Consider the following 24,904-nt stretch of genomic DNA (forward strand, 5'->3'; position numbering starts at 1 on the left):
TTTGATCTGCAACATTTTGAGATATGGTTGCATCATATACGCTTAAAGCCAGATCTCAAAAATTTTAAAATGCCAAAATTTTAATTTTCTTGCGATCAAAATTAAATTAAATTCTGAAACAGCTGTATGGTATAACATGAACTTGGGGACTAGATACAACAAAACAATTAAATGGAATGAAATCATACATTCAATATTTATACCGAAGTAACAACAAGAGGCCTACAGGGTCCGTAGTGCTCAACCGGTAAAGCAAGCTATGTTATATTAGAGTACATGTATTTAGTGTTACTCTCCTAAAATTCAATAGTATTGCTTGATGAATATACATGGTCAGGTACTGAATGTTTCAATCTTTAAGCAGAGGAAGGATTATGGAGAAATTACTTTATTACCTCTACTGGCAATTTGCTCGTCAAGCCAGGTGAGCTAAACAGGTGTTTTGCACTTTTGTACCAAATAAATGGAGAATGATATGATCTCTAGCAGTGGTTGAGGTAAATATCACACACATTCACATTGGAAGAATATAAAAATAACGATTCTTAGAAAAGGAGTATAAATGGATAGTACTCCACTTTACAAATGATATGTCCTTGATAACACCCGACACTGCTATTTGCAGGTAAAAATAATGGGTATTTTTTACAATTACTTCTAAAAATAGCATGCACATGTAAATGTATATACAAAACTACAGTTACATTTTCCTCGATCCGTTTTCACTACAAATATTTCCTTTGAAGTAACTAGTAATACTTTTACAATACAGTAAACAAACATGTTTTCTTATACAAAAAAATTTGTGTAATTCAGAATAGAAATCACAAAAATGATTTACACTGGACATTTGTCAGGAGAAGATACAGTTAACATGTACAATAGAACCAGACTACTTTAAATTATATACATGTACCGTATTTGACCCAATAAGCGTCAATGTCCCTATAGCATCTCATTAAGCATCTTTTCATTTTTTCAATTTTTTAACCGCCCTGGGGGCTTATAGGGTTAAATACGGTAACTGCAGTCAAATGTCACTGTTATGTTTTATAGAAAAAAAATCCTTACATCAATTATCATATTTAAAATTTAAAAATAAAAGAGTAATAAATTTCCAATTTGTTGCTGAGCTTACATGAACCTTTTTGAGACATAAATTTCCAATTTGTTGCTGAGCTTACATGAACCTTTTTTAGACAGACACTATGTAAAACAATAAACATACTACAGACACCCAGACGTACACCCTACTACATTTCTTGTCTACAGCCTTCCAATGGTTTTATTGGTCCATATGGACCCATCAATATAATTCCCATACCATATTCGACCCAATAAATGCCCATGTTCCTATAAGCGCCCCTCTTCCCTTTTGATGCCTAAATTTAAATTGCCAAAGTATAAATAAAGACAAAAAAACTACACAAAACCATAAATAAAGACAAAAAAACTACACAAAACCATAGGTTTGCATTTTTTCACCTTTTCAATTTTTTAAACGCCCTGGGTACTTATTGGGTTGAATATATGTACGGTACTGCATAAATGATAATTTCACAAAACTTTTTTCACTTAAAAGTTTTGAGAGCTCCAAACAATTAAGAGTGCCAAATGATATTTAATGTTATGCAGAAAGAACACACTTAAATGGCACAACATAAATAATTACATAACATTATTAATAGATTTAAACCAGAATTCACACTCAATACTTGTGATAACACTATCTACATCAGACAATATATAAACAAATGGCAATAGGCCTGTGTCTGGTTATAACCCTATTTATGATTCTAATAAGCAAATACCCAGTAATAAACCCAAATCTTGTAATAAGTCCATACCTGGAATAAGTCCATGGTGGTATTATTAATAAATATTTCACCTAATATAGAGACCAAAGTATTAACGAGAATGCAAAGAGCACATATTTTATCAAATTGACCCAAAATGGTCATGTGAACCTAAATTAACTTGCCAATGATAAAATAAAAAATAACATGAAAATATTGTAATATATCGGAACCCATTATCTCAGCAAATAATAGCTGATTTGAGATTATGATATCTGTGTATTTACAAAAATTACACAGTAGGGATGCAGCCACTACTGAATATTATAGCTATTGAAATCCTGCCTGATCATCTTTTAGACCAAGAGATAGCACAGATGGGATTATCACCAGAAGGTTGGACTACCGTAATATACGGTAAATCGTACTTTACTCACATCATTTTAGAATCTCGAAACCCTCGTATTGAAAGCTTCCACTGGAGAAATTTTGTTACAGCAGCATTATATTACAAATTCTGAAATATGATTTTTGCAGAATATACATGTATATCGTTTAATAATTGAGAACACAATTTTATGGCAAGCTTTGGTGTGTCATTGGACTAAAAAACTTGAAGCTTATTACTGGTTATGCATTGATACCCAGCATGGCAAGTCGTCTGATATTGATCTTCACTGATTTTCATACAACTGATGTTAATCCTAAAATTAACAGACTCATTGTTTAGTACAAGACCATATAAAAACAGTATTGCAACATCCCATAAGAAGTACTGTACAAAACAATACAGGAAAGCAAAGTTTTAGAAATTGTCCAAAAATCTTCTTTTTTTCCCTCTAACAGGCAAGTTATAAATTGGAATGTATTGTAACTAGAATAATTGTATAGTAAATACAGCATTCCAGCAGCCTCAATCACTCACCCAGGTATTGTATTCATAACAAAACATCACTTCCCTGAAGATAGGGTCGAAACACGCAGACCTTTTAGTCAGAATATATATATTAGCCACGTTTGAGTATGTTGCGGTGTTTTATTTCATTTTTATAATTAGCCTTTGTATGCAAACTGCCCCACATACCTACGGTATCCATACTCAACGTGAATTCGCACTCGAAGCAACCAATTGATCTCCACCTGACGTTGCCCCCCCCCCCCCCACATCCCTGGATCTACTTCCCTGAAGGATGCTTCTCACTGCTGTAGATTATACTGAGGACTTGTAGTTGTTTACATGTACCACTAAACTACCCTTTACTTACCCAAGTTGTACTAAGTGGTATTCTTTAAGAGCCACCTGACATTGCATTTCTACATTTGATTACCACAGGGTACACATATATTACATATCTTTATTTTAAAAGGATCAACACAATGTTTAAGCTAATATTAACTAGCACCGTATTCGCCGTAATTATCGCCCCTTCCCTTTTTTGGAGATGAGTTGAACTTGTATAAACGCCCCCATCCCATGGGTTTAACAATGTTTTATAACATGTGATATCTCTAACATCAGCATTGTATCCCATATTACATGAACTTGTGAGTCTTTTACATGTGAATCAAGTCATAATATTGCGTCTCAAAGGATAAAAGGCATATGCATGTAAACAGATTAATATACCATGAGTACAGAAAGATTTAAAATATGACTGACTTCTTTCGTCCATAACTTGCATTTTGATTCATAAGAAAGCACTCCCGTTGTTAAAATTATTGAAGTGCCCTGGGCGCTAATAACGACGAATACGGTATATACTACAGTCAGGACCTTGTTATTGACATGTGTATATACAGGCACTACAATATCTCAATAGTGACGTATCCAATGGTTACAAAATATACATCATATAATAAATATACAGCATGGTTAGAAAAATAGTGCATTACGCATATAGACATGCAAAATCAATAATTTAAAAAAACATAAAAATAGAATCTTGAATTTATATACATTACATACAGTGAAATTCTTCATGCAAAAATATCTGTTGGTGTTATAGAAATATTTACATATTTAATGAATCACCTTAATCTTTGTTTTCCATATAGATCTAGTACATATATATATAGGCCACCGATTTTAACATTTATTGATTTCAATTTTCTTCTTTTCCGTCTGTGCATATCACAGAGTTAGCTCCCTTGCGGATAAATATCAATGTATTACGTCATTATTTTGTGAGCGCAATTCATGTCATTTTCTCAGAAAAGTATGACCTTACGCTTGCAAACACATGACGTCAAAATCAGTACCTACCCACAAGGACAGATAACTCTGTAATATACAAATATATAATTTTCTCACAATAATCAAAGTCTCTTCATTGGTCATACAAGTTTATCAAAGAACATATACTTTCAAATAAAACTCATTCTTTTAAAAAGAAAATCTTTAGGGAAAAGCTTCGACAGACATGTCACCATTCTGGTGTGTATAATGTATAAGCAACATACAGTTGAACCTTGTTTAAAGATGTTCCACCGCTGACAGATGGTATTTTTTTCTCTATCACAAACAGGAGCAGGTGAATTAGTATTTTTCTTCAGATACAAAAATTTCCTACTTTATACCTTTACCACCATTGAGGCTGAGCTTCTTATTTAACCTTAAGGTAAGAATATTAAAAAAAATTAATTGCATCACAAAAAAATTCCACGATACTATGTTCTATATAGAATGAAGTACTGATTGCACAAGCACCAAAAGCAACATAAATTATTTTTACATTAGATGCGTTAATTAGACATGTATATTCATGATTAAACGCCAATTATTGTTCAATGGTGAGTATCATTTTATGCTCTGTCAGCGGTGGAGCATCTTCAAATGAAATCATATTTTACAGATCCTCTTACTTTCAAAACATATTTATATAGTACTATTATTAAATAATGATATGTCTTAATGTTTTAATCTTATGAAAATAAACATGTCCGATACTATATACATTTTGTTAAATAAACAATCTGATATCCTTATATACAACTGGTATTATAAGCCAAATGATTGCTTGAGTTTCATATTTTTTTTTTTATTGCTTTAGAGATTCTTTTTATCTATAAACCAATGCACTGTACTTATAAAAGTTATTTATACGAAATGTTGTTTGACGATAACAAAATTCAAAGTATCAATAAATCAACACCAGTTAAATAAACTTTTCCTCACATAGAGTTAACATCTCGGACTCCCACGCGACAGCTAACATCACTATTGGTATATGTGTAATACAGAATAATCTACCAATAACAATATACCCTGAACCCCCATCCTAACCCCCAACCCTCATCCACACATCTACACACATCTACCCCGCTAGTTCTAGTACATCACTCTGTTGTGAAAGAAAATGATGGCATTTTTAATTAATAAGGATACTAAAACCATGAATACAGGATTCCCTATAGAATCCACTGTAGCGGAGACTTTATCATGGCTTAATTTTCAGAGATTCATAAGTGTATGACTCAAACTTGGCTGAGGGTACCAACATGGTCTGTTGCATAGGTTTTTGATTATTGAGATCTGGTTAGCATCCCACTAATGGCTGCTTATGGTTAACTAACTACATGTCGAGGTAATGCTCAAACGCCCACTTCTGGGAGTCTTTGTTTGGGGTACAAGTCATTACCAGGCTAAACCCTCCAGACTCAACTTTGTCACGATCCAAACACAGTCCCGTCTCAGTGTGCACGATGGTTCCAGTATTCTGTAACAATGTGAGATAGTACAGTAGATTACATACATAGTTCAGTCATTTGTTTTGGGCATTATGAGTTGTTCTCATAAGACGAGGCAACGTTTCATTGACATGACCTGATTTCTCCATCTCCTAAGCACAGTTACATTAATCAAACATTAATGACAAACCTTTTTTGAATATGTCCCTTTTTACAAAGTGCCCTTACCTTATCATGTTTCCATTTTTGTTTGGCTGCCCCGTTACAGTTGACCAGTTGTGGGTGCCCGCCGCTCTGTCCATGGTATTCCATACAACCTTCTTCTCTCCTTAGTTCATCGTCCATGCTCAATGAAAATACCTGCAGTATCCAAAATCACATCCTGTACAAATTCATACTTCAATACTGATGATAATCTATAACTGACAATGAATAAAGTACACAAGGGAGAAAACTAGTACACAAGGGAGATAACTAGTAAACAAGGGAGATAACTAGATAGCACTTACCTCACTTGCACTGGCACCATTCTGACAGCTGAAAAGTCCCATGTTAAATGTGGTTTTTTCATCCTTGCCCAAGGTGTCTAGACAGAGATTGCTTCCTGGGTTTCTCACCTGTAAATATTTCATACCTTTGTATAAATTACATTATCTCCAAATATTTCAATATAAATTGGGAATGGAATAAACCAGTAAAAATTCCCATATGTAAGTCCAAATCTATGAAGTTACTTTATATTTTCTTACCCCAGGAGTCAGAAAGATCATGTGACCTGATATTCTAACAAGTTACCATTTCATCATAAGATATATATCATGTGACACGTTTCTTTGGTTTAAATCTTCCATATGACTTTTTTGTGTGTGACAGTTGAAATTTGACTTACCATACCCCAAGCATGTACATTTTCATCGGGAATGAACTTCTCAGGATAGACATTGTCCAGGTACCATTTGAAGTTTTTACACTTTAGCTTCTCACGGAGGGCTTTTCTTTCGGATATGTCACCGTAATCTTGTCCCTGAAATTTGCAAATCCCTAAAATAATGTCCTTAGTGTTTAATTTTATGTCTAATGAAAGTAGTGTAAATGAGGATTTAAAAGGTGGGGAGGGACACCATTCATATAACATCTTATATGGTATGTCCTTGTATTAAAATATTGGTATCAGTTGACACAGCTGATTCAAATATACACACAGTTTATTTTTATGCCTCATGTTTATAAAACTGTCCGTTAATAGTTGAAACATATCACATGACAGGGAAATAAAACGTCGTATTTCCCTTGGGGGTGATAAAACATTGTATTTCCCTTGGGAGCATGCCACTCTGGTGACCACCCATTTTTTACCCTTGGATTGTAGAGCAATGGTTGGCGAAGCGTAAAATGTCATATTTTACTCATCACAGACTTAAGTAATATTTAACCCAGAGTAGCATATCATGAATTTTCGGCATTAAAAACAATTAATGTCCTCGGTGGTAGTGTGATTTGAAGTTTTATTTACCCTCAGATGAAATATCTACCTCGGGCAAGCCCTCGGGAAATATTACACCTTAGGGTAAATAAACTTTCATATCACACTGCCACCAAGGCCATAAATGCATATAACAGATCATTAGTAACGACTATATTGACAGAAATTGTAGTGCAACAAAGTATATAATAAATATCATTATTTATCAGTATTTTATCAAATTGTACAAAAAAGATAATTAACCAGATACCGGAATCGCAACCAAACAAATACAACTTGACAAACATCCAATATTTTATCTATGCATGAAACTTTTCCTTATACTAACCAAAAGGTCTCGGCGATGACTGTAAAATAGACGCTTGTATTCGTCCATCCAGACTTCAGCCAATCTCATTGAATTGATACCATGGGTATCTTTGTTCCCTGCAAAATCAACAGTTTTCTTAGTCATGTTATGGATATGTCCAGTTTGCTTTGATAGGTTTTTCATTTTGTAAGAAAAAAGGTGAAGTAATAAAGCAATATATATAGAACAACACACAGCATGGTTTACTAGTACAAGACTGATTGAGAGGAGAAAAACCTGGCCCCAGGATCATGAAACAGTCTTAGACTTAAGTTTTTGCTTATCCAATCAAAATGACGTAACTTTTTGTTACGTCATATGTGATATGCTAAGTCTAACTTAAGACTGTTTCATAATCCTGGGGCCAGATTGCTCAAGAGATTTAAAGATTTTTGAAACCACACAGGAAGAACTTGGAAAGAAGTTAAAAAGGTGTTTTAAAGATGGCGGCTGTGGTGGCCATCTTGGATTTTAATTGATCAACCTGAGAAATAACATCACTTTGTCAAGACTATGTCAGGACAATATCATGCAAATTTCAGCTATATCGTACTTGTGAAACTTGAGAAGGATTTCAAAATGTGAACTTTGGGTCAGATGACCTAAAAACAACATAATGACTATAGACTGTTTCAGAAAAACTTCTTTAAAGGCCCACTACCTTTCCGGAGCAAAATATAAAGATTTCTTAAAAACAATTAATTACCTCAGAAAATATAATACCGATGGCCTAAGATGAGGTTACAACACTAAACATAATGCAAGATTTCCTGCGTAAATATCTGATAACAATGGAGAGTGATTTCGCTGTTTTACCGTCTCATGCCGCAGTGATTATATCTACCGCGCAGTATTTATGACGATAGTGGGTGTTGGGTATTATCGGTATACCGATATATCCTAGGTTCATTTTGAAAACGATACGTATCGCGGTACGATTTAGTCGATATCGGTTCACTCAGAATCATTCGGGGATTTCCGTATATTTCAGTGAAAATTTTGTTTTTGAGGGGGATATTTTTAAAATGAGGAATTTGGTATAAAAATTAAAACTAAAATATATATTTTAACAAACATTTCAGACACAATGTACAGGTTAAGATGGCATTTTTGGAGTTGTTTATCATACGTAGATTATGATTGATCTTGTGCTTAGTAACGTTTTTCAAAATGGCGGCCTTTCATAGGCGAATGATAACCTCGTAAAAAATCCGAAGCTAAAGGCAGTTGTTATGGCCCCCAGCAATTTTGGCCTTACAGTACGTTAAAGGGATGAAAAAGAAATAATGAGGAAAGAAAGCATCGCTGGATGTCGATTGTGTTACGGCAATCGTTAAATGTAAAAGTGGCAGGAACAAACAAGGAACCTGACAGACTCACTTGCGTCGCATCACCCAAGCTACTGAGTCCCGACCAGTAGTAACGTTAAGTGTTTGCAATACATCGAGCGGAAGTAGAGTAACAAGACATTATCTCGCATTTTATAGATAAACAAACAAGAATAAAAGTGGTTATATTGGACAAAACATTTATTTCATACGCTTTTTTACAGGTGATTGACAGAAAAAAAACTGCATTTCGTTATTATACAAAAAATAATACCAAAATATTCATGATATGCTATCATCATACACTATTATGATGTATCGTGATCATATCGTGATACAAAATTTTTCGCGATACCCCATCCCTAATGACGACGGGGGGGGGGGGGGGGGGGGGGGGGGGGGGAAAAGGACAACTTAAGAACGACCGGTTATGAAAATATTGTGTATTTTATTTATTTTAATATCAAAATTGTTAGGACGGCTGATAAATATAGTGTAGTATTTCCGACTATTTGTTATCTAACTATTGCCACATTATACAAAATTATGTAATCGTAAATAGTTTACATTCCATTTTTAAAAAAATCACATCTCTTCACACGCGTTTTCTGAAAGGAGTAGTAGTCCTTTTAAGAGGTATCAAATAACAACAGCCTCGAAACCGATAACATATACCAGGTACCATTTTTAAGCAAAGTTGGTCGAGTTAAATGTGACTCATAGTCGGAGACCCACGGGTGATCGCACTACACTACGCTACACTTATCACCCGTGGGCAAACTCATCGTAAAATCCTCGTAGGTAATTTATATACATGAAGAATTTGATTGGTTCCCGTACGTTTTTGCGATGGGATTTCATCCAATCAGAGTAAACGTTATATACAGTATACGGCAGCAGAAACAAGGATGGCCAACACTTGCACCTGGCGAATGTTTGGGTACACGATACTGTGAGCGCACGAGCGGTGTATACAAGTGTGTGTATGGGTCAGGTAAACTATGAACAAAAGCGTTCTTAGCTTCGTTCATAGCAGTATAGGACTTTATTAGGTATTTCTGTAATAATATTATGCTTTATTAGGGCAGAAATAGGTATTGTCATATGAGTGTTTTATACTAATAGTCTTAATGTTATTAAATATAAGGTATTGATTAGGGCATACGTATGTTGTAGCTCAACATCATGGAGCCAACACCGCCCTGACCATTGTAACCATGCAAACACAGCTGGTTAACACTCACTGTGGTCAACAACTCCATTCTACCCTTGGTGTCATACCTCCATCCTCACCATAGTACCATGACCTATATGGTCATATGAGATAGTTTTGGAAGATAGATATCTGTATGATTTGTCCTTGATCATTTCTACACAAAACTAGCATGTTTTTATGGGTGCCGCCATTTTTTGTTTATCTTCAAGGTAATAAACCAGCTTTCATTCTGAAGAGTTCCGAACTATCGAGTATTCTAATTGATCAATTCTAGTATGTGAATTAGCATATTCTATGAGGATTTTATGATGAGTTTGCCCAGGGTGATATAAGTGTAGCGTAGTGTAGTGCGATCACCAGTAGGTGTCCGACGATGAATGTGACTGTGTTTGTCATTTTATGTTTTTAAATCTTTATAGGTCTACCTTACCTGGAAAGGTGTATGGATGACTGGAGCGGAATATGTGTCCAACTCTGGAACAAGGTATGAACTCTAATTTGCCTCCACACATCCACACCTATTGAAGAAAATAAAGATCATCATCATCATACTCATCATCATCATCATCATATCATCATCATTATCATCATCTATCATCGTTTGACCATCATCATCATGAATTCATTAGATCATTGAGGATAACATATTTGTGTATAAGACATAAGAGCAAATTTGTTTATCTTTTTGTGCGTTAAATAAAACAGAAACATGAAAAAAAACATTTTATCACAACAGCACAACATAATTTTTTTCTTATATTTTCGCAATGTATGTTATTTAGTGAGCAAAATAAGTTTTTGATACAGCAAAAATTTGATCTGTCAGTGTTTGATTTTTTCAGATAATTTGATTCAAGTCAGTATTAGTTTTTCTATTTTTAAGTACCATATCATGATCAATTGTCTATTTTTGACTTTTTTACCTACCCTAAATGATATTTCGAGATTTTCCCCTCCCCATACGTCCATGCCGTTATCGTAAGCCCCAACATTGAAGAAGAACTCTCGATCAGCTGCAAACAGTCCACCAGCCATCGTTGGCGATCTGAAACATAACATTCATGTTTACACAAAAACCATTCCATAAAGCATGTACACCATAAATCGATTTCATTTCCCTCTATTTTATTAAATTACCATGCATAAACAAAATCCATACAGAAACAATCATAGTTGAAACAAATCCGAAAAACAAACCTGTCATTTAGTATTATGTGTTTAGATCAGCATGGTGACCCACATAAGATTTCCTTCTACGACGTCAACTACATTTAAATTACTGGGTCTAGTGATAACATCGCATTGCACAAATACGTAAGTAACACTTGAGTTATAAATGATAATCTCCTCCACAAATCTATAATGTCACTATATAAACAAATAGACATTGTACACAGGTGTCCGAAATTCTGACTATATATCTCTACAAAGTACAGGTGTCTAAAGGTCCCACTATCTCTGCAAACAACATCTATCTTAAGTTCAAACAAACAAACAAAATAGCGGGAAATCTAAGCAATTTTTGTAATATATGGCGATTTGACCATGAACTAAAAGTTAAACTTAGACGTTTGTTCCAATCAAAGGTTTTAATATGGCATCTTTCCAACACAACTATTTCTGACTCATTAACATGTTATATTGATTAATTTTAACATGAGATCCATTGGACCTGCATCGCTCACTTGTTACAGGCCGAGAACAAAAACTTTTAATTTGAAGTTAATCTATACATTCTTACAGAAAAAGAATTTTGAAGGATTTGCTACATTTTCCTTTAATGGGCCTCATCCCTTAGGCCCCTGGGAGACTACACCTACTGTTTATATCAAATTGGTTCCCCTTAACTCAAGGTAGCTTTAGACCAAATTAGAACAAATTAACCCAAGGTAGCTTTAGACCAAATTTGAACAAATAGCCCAAGGTTGTTTAGACCAATTAGGACCCAAGTGTAGTAGACCTTTAGGTTAGACACAAATTAGAACAAATTAACCCAAGGTGCTTTAGACCAAATTAGACCAAATTAACCAAGGTAGTTTAGAACAACAAATTAACCCAAGGTAGCTTTAGACCAAATTAGAACAAATTAACCCAAGGTAGCTTTAGACCAAATTAGAACAAATTAACCCAAGGTAGCTTTAGACCAAATTAGGACAAATTAACCCAAGGTAGCTTTAGACCAAATTAGAACAAATTAACCCAAGGTAGCTTTAGACCAAATTAGAACAAATTAACCCAAGGTAGCTTTAGACCAAATTAGGACAAATTAACCCAAGGTAGCTTTAGACCAAATTAGGACAAATTAACCCAAGGTAGCTTTAGACCAAATTAGAACAAATTAACCCAAGGTAGCTTTAGACCAAATTAGAACAAATTAACCCAAGGTAGCTTTAGACCAAATTAGGACAAATACAAATTTAGAAAACCAAACTTAACGAGGTTAGCTTTGAAAAATTAGAACAAATTAAACCCAAGTAGCTTTTAGACCAAATTAGGACAAATTAACCCAAGGTTAGCTTAAGCCCTTTAAGAACAAAGTTAACCCAAGGTTGCTAGAGACAAATTAGGACAAATTAACAAGGTAGCTTTAGGACCCAAATTTAGGGATTAAATTAACCCCAAGGTAGCTTTAGACCAAATTAGAACAAATTAACCCAAGGTAGCTTTAGACCAAATTAGAACAAATTAACCCAAGGTAGCTTTAGACCAAATCAGGACAAAATTAACCCAAGGTAGCTGCTCTAGACCAAATAGAAAATTAAAAAGGTAGCTTTAGACAACATCAGGACAAATTAACCCAAGGTAGCTTTAGACCAAATTAGAACAAATTAACCCAAGGTAGCTTTAGACCAAATTAGGACAAATTAACCCAAGGTAGAAAAATTACCAAGGTAGATTAGACCAAATTAGAAACAAATTAACCCAATGTAGCTTTAGACCAATTTAGAAAAATTATCAAAAGGTAGCTTTAGACCAAATAGAACAAATTAACCCAAGTGCTTTAGACCACCAAATTCAGGGCAAATTAACACCAAGGGTAAGCTTTAGACCAAATTAGAACAAGATACAACCAGGTAGCTTTAGACATTAGGACAAATTAAACCAGGTAGCTTTAGAAAATTAGAACAAATTAACCAAGTAGTTTAGACAAATTAGAACAATTATAAGGTAGTTTAGGACCATTTAGGGACAAATTAACCAAGGTATTTTTAGGCCCAAATTAGAACAAATTAACAGGTAGCTTTAGACAAATTAACCCAAGGTAGCAAATTAGTGAGCAAATCAACAATGTAGATTAGACCAAATTAGAAAAATTACAGGTAGCTTTAGGACCAAATCTAGAAAAATAAACAAGGTAGCTTTAGACCAAAATAGAACAATAACCAAATTAGACCAAATCAGGACAAATTAACAACACGGTAGCATTAGACCAAATTAAGAAAAATTAACCCAAGGTAGCTTTAGACCAAATTAGAAAATTAACCAAGGTAGCTTTAGGTAGCAATATACAAATTAACAATTAACCAAGTAGCTTTAGGAACAAATTAACCTCAAGGTAGCTTTTTAGACCAAATTAGAACAAAGCTTTTAAGGGGGGGGAACCAAAATTAACAAATTAACCAGGTAGCTTTACGGATCCCATTTAGAACCAAGTACGCTATTACACCTTGGACAAATTAACCCAAGGTACTTTAGACCAAATTAGGACAAATTAACAGTTTAAGACAAATTAACAAATTAACCGAAGGTAGCTTTAGACCAAATTAGAACAAATTAACCAATAGTAGCACATAATTAGACCAAATTAGAACACAAATTAAACCCAAGGTAGCTTTAGACCAAATACCCAATGTAGCTTTAGGAACACAATATTAACCCAAGGTAGCTTTAGACCAAATCAGAACAAATTAAACCAAGGTAGCTTAGACCAAAATTAGAAACAAATTAAACAAGGTAGCTTTAGACCAAATTAGAAACAATTTAACCAAGGTTTTAGCTTTATAGACCAAATTAGGACAAATTAACCTAAGGTTAGCTTTAGACCAATTAGGGACAAATTAACCAAGGTAGCTTTAGACAAATTAGGAAAATTAAACCTAGGTAAGCTTTAGAACTCAAAGATACAGAATTGAACCCAAGGTAGCTTTAGACCAAATTAGAACAAATTAACCCAAGGTAGCTTTAGGACCAAATTAGAACAAATTAACCCAAGGTAGCTTTAGACCAAATTAGGACAAATTAACCCAAGGTAGCTTTAGACCAAATTAGGACAAATTAACCCAAGGTAGCTTTAGACCAAATTAGAACAAATTAACCCAAGGTAGCTTTAGACCAAATTTAGAACAAATTAGGTAGCTTTAGACTCAAAATTAGACAAATTAACCCAAGGTAGCTTTAGACAAATTAGTACAATTAACCATAGGTAGCTTTAGACCAAATTAGAACAAATTAACCCAAGGTAGCTTTAGACCAAATTAGAAACAAATTAACCCAAGGTAGCTTTAGACCAAATTAGAACAAATTAACCCAAGGTAGCTTTAGTAGACCCAAAGCTTTAGAACAAATTAACCCAAGGTAGCTTTAGACCAAATTAGAACAAATTAACCCAAGGTAGCTTTAGACCAAATTAGAACAAATTAACCCAAGGTAGCTTTAGACCCAAATTAGAACAAATTAACCCAAGGTAGCTTTAGACCAAATTAGAAACAAATTAACCCAAGGTAGCTTTAGACCAAATTAGGACAAATTAACCCAAGGTAGCTTTAGACCAAATTAGGACAAATTAACCCAAGGTAGCTTTAGACCAAATTAGGAAAAATTAACCCAAGGTAGCTTTAGACCAAATTAGGACAAATTAACCCAAGGTAGCTTTAGACCAAATTAAGAACAAATTAACCCAAGGTAGCTTTAGACCAAATTAGAACAAATTAACCCAAGGTAGCTTTAGACCAAATTAGACCAAACAAATAACCCAAGGTAGCTTTAGACCAAATTCAGGAACAAATTAACCCAAGGTAGCTTTAGACCAATTAGAACAAACTAACCCATCACTTTAGACCTTCAGAAAAACTACCAGATTTTCAGAAAGAAGACAGATTTTAAAGAATTTTCTACTTTTCCACTTTTGAGCCCTGCCCCTCAAGTGGACCCAGACCCACTGTTTATACAACAAGAGCTGTTGGAGAACAGCAAAGCTCGCCTATTCAGAAGAAGTTGATGTTCAAGTATTTACTATTTAAACATGGATATATGACAAATTAAAAGACTCAAAAAAAACCTAAAGGGCCCCTAATTGGTTGTATTATCACGTTCAGCATCCATACACATTAGGAAAATAAAATCATAAACATTTATGATAACTTATGCTTAAACAATGCCACCAATGCAATATAAGTGCCATTTAATGCTTTAAGTTTCAGAGAAGAGGTCATTTATATGAAAATAGCCAAATCGGTCCCTAACGGGGTCAACCCAATCATTTGTACAATTTTGAGTCCCAATCCCATAAGGATGCTACCAGTCAAATCTGATTTAATTATGACAAGTAGTTATAAAGAACTTGATAGTTGACGTACAAACGAACAGTGTGAATGGGCGGACATACTGATAGGCAGACAGACATATCAGTATCACTTAAAACAAAACAAGAGCTGTTGTGAGAACAGCAAGCTCGCCTATTCAGAAGAAGTTGATGTTCAAGTATTTACTATTTTAATATGGAAATATGACAAATTAACAGACTCAAAAACCCCCTATGCCGTTCAGCATCCATACACATTAGGAAAATAAAATCATAAACATTTATGATGACTTAAGCTTAAACAATAGACAAAATAGAAACTTGCTCAAAAACTTTAACGTGAAATGGGATGCCAACGCGACACCGACGCCGAAGCCTGGGTCACAACATTAGCTCCCCCTATTCTTCGAATTGGCAAGCTAAAAACTTGAGGTAAGTTAACATTCATTTTACAGGCGTATGAATGATTATATAGACAAAAGCACCTAGAAATATTTAGCCTATTCAGTTGAATTTGTTTGATAGGTTTAACTATACAACAATACAACCAACAAATAAAAACACATGCCATCCTCTCCCATCAAATCTGTATACATAGTTGAAATTTTTTACGTTACATAACAATACATTCTCAATCTTAACAAACCAGTTAACAAAACACAAGGGGTCCAGAGGGCCTGTATCGCTCACCTGGTTAAGCCTAGTATCTCATGACACCACGGGTGCACCCGTAACCAGTATCTCCAGGGGTACCATTACCCAAAGGAGTCCGGAACGGAGAACGCATCCGGAGAGAACCCGGAAACCCCCAGACCATTTTGGGAGCTGGATTGATTCCCAAATCGTGTGGGAGGGAGTACAAACTAAGTGTGTATTTCCTCAAAGATTTTTAAGAACAATCTCTAATTTCTCCTATTCGACCCTGCCCCTCACTGCCCCATCGTCTATTGAAGGTTTCTAGCCAAAGGTTAAAATTCATTGCAAAACTTTAGGACTAGCAATAATTTAAAAGAATTAATTCTAGTTCCCCCTATTGTGCCCCGTTTATTCTGCCCTAGGAGGGGTTAGAGCCAAGAATTGTACAAAGTCTAGTTTCCGTCTCCCAATGATTTGGCCAAATTTGGATAGAACCCATGCTTAGTGATTATGTCCATTTCCATATACTTGGCTATACAAACACTATTTCCCCCATTGGGCCCTGATCCTCTTGTCTTAAGGGGTGCCCTTATCCCAAGGATGTTTCCTTACAATCGAGACAGCACTTTTTGACCAGTAATTATTTAAAGGAAATGATGACGGCGGACGGATGGTAGACACGGCAACATGACATAAGCTCATCAGCCCTAAAAATATATTGCCTTTGGGAATATCGTACCCCACAGGATCTGTATATTTCCGGGAGACTGTGTCCCGGTCTGGGACACTCCGCCAGGTAAAGTGCATACTCCATGTGAAACCCCCTACTTGGTAACCCCCGTTTCCGGAGTACTCAAGGGTTTGTGCGTCAACTGCATCCACAATTGGACACAAAACAGCCTGAGGGTTAGCCTTGATTCTGGCCAGCAGGGGTTCAATCCTAGAGGTCAAAAAAGGTCAAAAAGAAGGTCAGCAATAGGTCAAAGAACCTTTAAACCAAACTAAAATTCTCAAAAAACCTACAAATAAAACTGGTTGTCCTTCTCAGTCAAACATATACATTTTTTTATTTTTTATTTTCACACTATTTTAAAATTAAACAACAAAAAGTTAAAATATCCTGTTCATTTGATGGATATCTCACAATGATTCGATTATGATATAATTTTGCAAAATATTTTCTAAATAACTGAATCTGAAAAGAACAACCAAATGTACATTTGTAGATTTTTATCTGAATTTTCAACCAAGAGACTATGCACCAACACCAGGGAGCAGCAGCAACTCCAACAGCTCTGAAAGGTAAAATAAGAAAGTTCAGTTAATGTGGCAGCTCCTAACAAGCTAACTGTACCTAATAGGGTCAACGTCAGATTTGCGACGGTCCCTTTCGTGTTTAGGAATTGGTCGCCACGAGAAGTGTAGACTCCACCAGAAGCCACCAACCGAGAAGCTTCCTGTGCCGCCATACTGGAGTGTATCCTTGTCAATGAGGTCAATCTCGGGGCAGAGTACAGCTGTGGGATCTTCTTTAATCCTACTTAGTAAAGGCTCAATCCTACCAAAGATATGTAAAAAAAAACCCGTTCACCGTGCAATTTATAAAGGTTAAATTCATTAATACATCATATGATATATATACTGTCTCCTGATTCACTACACACGTGGGTACTCTGCTGCCATAAAGCCCGGCATATCCCCAGCGTCAAGTATCAAATGTATCCAGACACTTTTTATACTCAACCAAAACATATCCCCGTGGTAACCAAAAGTAACCTCCCTACTAAGTACTAGAAATGTTACACTTAAACTTTTTCCATGTCAAAATATTAAAGTTTGTATGGACAGATCCAGATATTACATTAATTAGTGTCCAATCCCTAAACCTGGAGAAATCTTTATACCTTCATTGCATATTATATAATGATCAGTTTAGAATGGAGAAAAAACAATTGATTCATATAAATGATTAATATTAAGATATATTTTGGCAGGAAAGGTATGTACTTTTATGTGTGACACATCAAATTGTCAATCGTGTTTTGAGAGAGCACTATTGCTTCGAAAATTCATTGTCTCTTAATTAAATATTGTCCTCACCTTTAGCTTGAGAACAATTCCATTCTTTGACAATACTATGAGTCAACAGTACCCTATCAACATTTCAGTTCAGTCAAAGTTCATTGTGTCAGCCAATCAGAATATGTGCAGAGTTTATGAACAAATTGTTAGTCAAAAGCTCGGTAGTAATATATAAATGATTCACTGATAGTCTGAGAGGTCGTCATGCTTTTCCATTCATAGCATAAAATATTGGCTCCAAATTCATACTGTCATTTGATACATGTTATATCTTATTGGGTTAGGACCGTTCCAATGGTTTTGGTAGATCTAATGCACCTTGGTCGTGCAGAAACTTTTTTTTGCAGATATTTAAATGGTTTGATGATTATTTGATAGAAGATAGATAAAAATTTGTCGTAAACTTGCCCTGATATAGTTTAACAATTACTTAAATGAAAAAACATTCAGTAGCCACCTATTTATTAATTACAGTAAAACACAGTTAAAACAAACCTCCAGGGACCAAAGAAATCACTTTGTTATAAGCATAATCGCTATTAAAGACATCTTAAAGATGCTCCACCGCCGATAAATAGTATTTTTTTTCACTACCAAAAACAGGAGCAGACGATTTAGTATTTTTTTCAGTTACAAAAGTTACTTACTTTACATCGTTACTACCATTGAAAAGTTTGAGCTTCTAATTTTACTTCAAGGTGAAAATATGAAAAATAATTAATTGCATCCCGAAAAAAAATTCCGTGGCACTATATCATATATGGAATAAAGCACTGCTTACAAATGCACTAAAAGCAAAATAGATTTTTTTTATATTATTGTTTGTTTAATTAGACATATATATACACGATTAAACACCAATTATTGTTAAAAAATTGAAATATCATTTATGCTCTGTCGGCGGTGGAGTTTTTCACTACCAAAAACAGTAAAGTGCAGCAGCTACGATTTTAGTATTATATTTTCAGTTTTACAGAAAGTTACTTACTTTACCATTCGTATACTACCATTTGAAAAAAGTTTGAGCTTTGCTATTTTTACTTCCAAGTTGAAAATATGAAAAATAAATACACATAATTGTCATCCCGAATAACAATGTCCGTGGCACTTAAATCATATATGGAATAAAAGCACTGCTTACAAAATGACACTAAAAGCAAAATTAGATTTTTTTTTATAATTTTTGTTTGTTAAATTAGACATATATTATAAACGATTTTTTTTTTATACACGCAAATTAAGATGTTAGACACAAATTGAATTTTCATTTTATGCTCTGTCGGCGGTGGAGACATCTTAAAGGAACCTTGAAAAGGAATGAAAATACAATCATGGAATCATTGTTAGCGTGTTTGCTATAAACATGTTTTATTATAATTATTCATATTTCTAAAACAAAACTGTTATCAATACATTGTTTATGCAGTTGAGATTTTGGAATTAGTGCATTTTTGCTTATTAAGAATAGTTAGTGCATTTTTGCTTATGAAGATGTCACTACAACATAATTTGCATATGTTGGCAAATGTCAAACAACCTCAATTTATACATAGTCAGAAGCTATTCAATAGATTCTTCTAGGATTCTATTAATAGCACATTCTTCTTTCTTATTTCATAAAAAAATGAAATCAAGAAAGAAAGGCGAATGTTATACAATTGAGAGAATGATGGACTAAAGAAATTCCTCCAAATCAAGAATACACAAACTCATTAAGATTGGCTGTTAAACATAGACAAAGATATAAGGTATAAGTTTGTTGTGTGTGGTTAAAATATAAATAAACAATAAGGACAACAACTCACCACCCTGTTGAAGCCTCGCAGTGTGAATCAAGGAAAATGAGCACATCGCCTTTGGCTGCGACAGCTCCAGCCAGCCTCGCTCTGATGAGGCCACTCCTCTCCATAGTACGAACAATTCGTACAATACCGTCTGGCCATGTTTCTTCTACGTATTTATTCAACTTTTCTCCAAGCTCCGCTGAAAATTCAACAAATAATGCGAAAATGTAAGGGCAAAAATCTACAATTTAAAATCTGCATGTTAAAAAAAATCCAAAAGTGTCCATCATAGCCGATCATACAATGTTAAATCCTTACCCTATAGACATGCATATGTCACATGACAAATATGAATGATACCCATAGTGATGCCCCATCCCTCATAGCCAACCATATCTTATGGTAGATTCCTGTAAATAAATTACAATGCACACTAGGACCTGCCCGTCGGTGATCATGACCCAGGGCCTTACATTATGGCTTGTACCTGCATATATAGTGGAACCTAATAACAACCCTGTCAGCCTCACAAAACCTTTAGAACAGATTTCTGTACTACCTTATTCAGCCCAATTTGCACCCAGGGCGTTTAAAAAAAATCAAAAAAATGCAAAGATGCTTTATAAAACGAAAATCTTGCAAACCTATACAGTTTTGATAGATTTGGTCTAATGTCTGGGTAATTGAAATTGAGGCCTCAAAAGGGGGAGGGGCGCTTATTGGGTCGAGTACGGTAATTCCCTGTTTAGTTGTCCACCCTCGCATGCCACCATGCATAAACAGTACTAACAGAAACTTGAGCAGGCAGACATCTTGTAAAATTGCCATCTTCACAGAATATATCAGCAATGGGAGGAAAGTTCCGTCAATATAGAAAAAAGCATGTACTTACGTCGGTCACTAAAGTCATCCAAAAGTATGACTTCATGAAGGTACTCTGGAGGTGACCTGTTGACCACACTATGGGCTGTCCGAAGAAGTGGTGACCACGCCTCATTATGAAAAATAATGACTACACTTGCGGATGGTAAATCTTTCGGGTATACTATGTCTTTACATCTGCAAAATAAAAAAAAAATGATTTTAGTCATAACATTTAACCAATGCATTTCTGCATGCATCCAAACAAGCTAGCTTTCTAGGACTGCGACATCATTTCTTATCTTCTTATGATTGAGTGTTCTGGGGACTGTGATATTATATATATAAATATGACTCGCATTATAGGGTGACAGTGCCTATAGTGTCATCCCGAGGATAATCACTGTCACCCGAGTGAAGCCGAGGGGCGACACTAGGCATTGTCACTCTCTAATGCAGCAGGTAGTATTTATTTTATTACACCATAAGTCTACACAGGAAACTAGTTTTCAAGTATTGGCATTCTATTGCAAAATTTTACTGATTTAAAAAAAGTCAAAAACTCATCATCAGCAGTAAAATAACAAATAAGCTTTAATAACACTCATACCTATCTAGTAAAATGAAGATAGCAAGTACGTCTCACAATATATATTAAGTAAGGATATTCTTGTTGTCTTGTCTCATGTCTCAAATCTTAATATTTTTGTAAATCTCAATAAATTCTGGCTGTCGTCTGTTTACAACATTATAGCAACGTTATGAAGATGTACTTATGTAATGTGTCAAAAAGTAACAGAAGAACTATGTATAGTGGGGTACTCCACAGGGTAACTGAACATACATAGTACATCTAATGAATTTGAACATGCATATGTTTGTATTGATTGTTATTTACATAGTTTCAAGATGCTCCACCGCTGACAATTAATGACATTGTTTTTTCACTATCAAAAACAAACATAAGTAATCAACTGTTAAATCAAAAAGAACCTTAAAAAATGAACCTTATTGATTATCCATATATTGACCTCAAACAGAAACTTGATTCACAAAATAAAATACTGGTACATTAAGCTTTGACAATTGCCAGGTGAAAAGTTAAATTTTTTGCTATAATAGTTTATTGCAATTGTATAGCTATAATAGATTCTGCTATTTACAGCTATACAAACAGTACTCCCATAACATGAGAGTCGACTGGTCAGCCTTTTTTTATCGGACGTTATTTTGCTGACTGTCGACTCTCATAACCGAAGGGTTATTTCTTTGATGCAGCTTCCGACGTCAGATGAAGGCGGAAGGAAAAGTGCAATAAAATCAATATTTCTTGCTCTAACAGTGATAACATTGATGTGTACTTACAGTTTAGGTATTAATTATCCCATTGATCTAGGAATACCTTAACTTGAAGCCTTATAAAATAGTATTTTAGCGGATTAGATATGATGTAATCCTTTCCGTAACATTTGATGCTAGTATGACTGGTTACTACGTAACAAGAGATGCCCAGAGGGATGCTGGTTGCGCCTCACCAAGAGTTATCGTATGTTCTGACATCAGATGAAGATTGGGTCTTGTCCATGTGCTTGTCAAACTTGTTACTATACTATATACTATATATGATACCTTTGAGAAAGTGATATTTGTCACGATACTTTCTGTTTGAGTATTACATGTAACAAGACTTCAATTATCAAAATCATGCAAGAATGGCTTGCCTGTCGATTCATCGTATGAGAGTCGATTGGTCAGCGGATTAGATATCTTCCGATGAATCCTTTCCGTAACACTTAAAATCAATACTTTAACTATCGCAAATCTATTTCTCGGATGCTCTGGACTGATTGCGCTCCCAGTGATAACATTGATGTGTATCTTACAGTTTAGCGGTAATTAACTTTATCCCATTGATCTAGGAATATGTGGCGTCCTTAGAACGTGCAATATGAATATACGTACTTGAGAAAGATACTTAAGTAACTTTCGGCCTGGTGTTGGGGGTACGATACTATCAAAATCCAAGGTCCCTATGGTGTCGTATCTCTGGAGCGCTGCCTCCGAAAATCAGGCGCCCTTCGGGCATAATTATCTATACTTTTTTTGTATAGCAAATTTCCAATTTATTTTATGCATCCCATACATGCATGCACAACTAGGGCCTACATATTATTTAACTTGTGAGGAATAAAAACAAACATACACGCTCCTACCATTCTTAGAATACCTTAACGCTAACAAGATATGAGCCTACCCTTTTGTGGACTTGCCGTAATATAATATAGTATTTTAGCGGATTAGATATGATGAATCCTTTCCGTAACATTATGACCTAGTTTTAAATATGGCGGCTGGTTACTACAAAAAACGGAACGTGAATTCAAGCAGGCAGAATGCAAGTAAAAGGAAAGGCAGATCAAGCGTTTTGGGGACTTTGCAATTCGTTTTTTCTATTTACCGGCCAGATCGCTTTCATCATGAAGTTTTTTCTCGGTCATGAAAGTTTACGTTAGGAGATGTAAATATTTGTTTAAGATGGATTTTACGGCTGATTTTGTCAAAATACTTCTTAATTTATGAAAAAGAGGTAGGTATTTGACATTGATGACGATTTAAATATGATTTAAACGTTTTATATTGTCATAATCCAAACTTTGAAAAGGTTACCCTCAGCATCTGGTCAATGGCCTATCGGAAGTTAGAGGTTAGGCACGACGTAATGTTCCAAAAGTGTCTCGTCTTGCTATACCTCTAACATTGTTGGAGTATACAAACAGGTGAAAACAACATCCTGTTTTTATCATAACCTAAACAACAGTAGAACGCAACAGTTAGACCATTACCTTGTAGACATATTCCACTGATTTAAGCTTTATTGTACCTCAATATTTCATTTCCCTTAATCAAGCGTAAACAGTACATCTCAGAACATATCAGCAAATTAAATTTTCATTCGGATTCTGTTTATACAATATACATACCTGTTTACACATAACATGTCATTTTCCCTGTACTTACTTTGAATCTCTCACGTCCTTGATGGATCTCTCTAATGATATTTTATCACTGGCGATTATATTAAATGCTTCTTTCTTAAATAAGGAAGCTGCTAGTGTCTTTTCTTCCCCTTCTAAGATCACCGGTTCCCCTCTTTCTCCATGTCCCTTCCTGTTTGATTCGGAAGCCTGATAGTCTATGAAGCGCTTTCGCCGTTCTTTAAGGTAAATGTTCGGATTTGGGAGATCTGGTGAACGGTAGTAGTATATATATGCATATATTGCTATCGTTAGAAATGCAATTATTGCTAAAATCTTCCAGTTTAGCCTTTTTCTTCTCAGGAAACGTGGCAAATTCATGTTGTCAGTGTAACTCACCCGGATGGTTTCGCTATTGTACGGTGGAATAACCTAAATGCCCAAAGCCATCCGAAGGTAGCTATCAGTAATTTTCGACCTGAAAGACTGTAGACTTTTTCCGGTTATTGAACAAAGTTTGCAGAATACGTATGCAACCAAAGCATGCACGTTTGTTAAGTAATAGATCTCTTTTATATTGTCATGTGTCAAGAACGAATCAACATAATGTACAGATATATCAGCTAATGTTACGTTAGCGGCCTGAAGCATCCAAGATATGAACATAGAGGCATATATTATTACTTGCCTGCGTCAATAAAATATCTTATTAAATCTTATTAAATGATAGGTCTAAGTGAAAACATTTTGATTTTCTTCTCAAAATCGTAGCCTACAAATGTCACGTGGATATATTCTTATATGTTAAGGGAAGTTACCAGGAGGAAATGTTATTTCTTTAAATATCCTTAAAATCTGGAAAATGAAATAAGCCATTGGCTTGTACATACATGTATCTTAAACCACTAAAATGAAAATAAATATATAAAGAAAAAATAACGAAATGAAAGCAAGTGATTAGTTAAATACAAGAGGTTTGACCTATGTGGTGTATACAATGTGATGTATACAATATGTTTCGCCTTAAGAATATGGCATGTCAAACGTTGCATTATTCAATAACTGAATATTTATTAATTTCATTTACATTCAATAATTTAAAATATGTATTGTATATCGTTTGTAACTGTATTTTGGCATTTGTTACAATATTTCGCATTTGTAATTTTTAAAAGTTATTTAAAGA

At 34.7% G+C, this 24,904-nt stretch overlaps 1 protein-coding gene across 3 annotated transcripts; it reads right to left on the reverse strand.

Annotated features, from left to right (window-relative positions):
• Window positions 1–1,435: 1,435 nt before the first annotated feature.
• Window positions 1,436–24,131, reverse strand: LOC138314464 (probable N-acetylgalactosaminyltransferase 9). Of its 3 annotated transcripts, XM_069254819.1 has the most exons (12): window positions 23,762–24,131; window positions 20,775–20,941; window positions 19,904–20,081; window positions 17,371–17,574; window positions 16,756–16,956; window positions 10,787–10,904; window positions 10,290–10,377; window positions 7,295–7,392; window positions 6,373–6,507; window positions 5,993–6,100; window positions 5,712–5,843; window positions 1,436–5,512 (listed from the first exon to the last, which is right to left on the reverse strand). In XM_069254819.1, exons 1-12 carry the CDS (start codon window positions 24,097–24,099, stop codon window positions 5,369–5,371), a joined length of 1,911 nt encoding a protein of 636 aa, XP_069110920.1. In that variant the 5' UTR covers window positions 24,100–24,131; the 3' UTR covers window positions 1,436–5,368. The 3 variants fall into 3 exon arrangements, with proteins under 3 accessions (XP_069110920.1, XP_069110919.1, XP_069110918.1); XM_069254818.1 differs by lacking the exon at window positions 17,371–17,574; XM_069254817.1 differs by lacking the exon at window positions 16,756–16,956.
• Window positions 24,132–24,904: the final 773 nt, after the last annotated feature.

This window comes from Argopecten irradians, chromosome 2, assembly GCF_041381155.1.
Source record: "Argopecten irradians isolate NY chromosome 2, Ai_NY, whole genome shotgun sequence".
Classification (NCBI taxonomy): domain Eukaryota; kingdom Metazoa; phylum Mollusca; class Bivalvia; order Pectinida; family Pectinidae; genus Argopecten; species Argopecten irradians.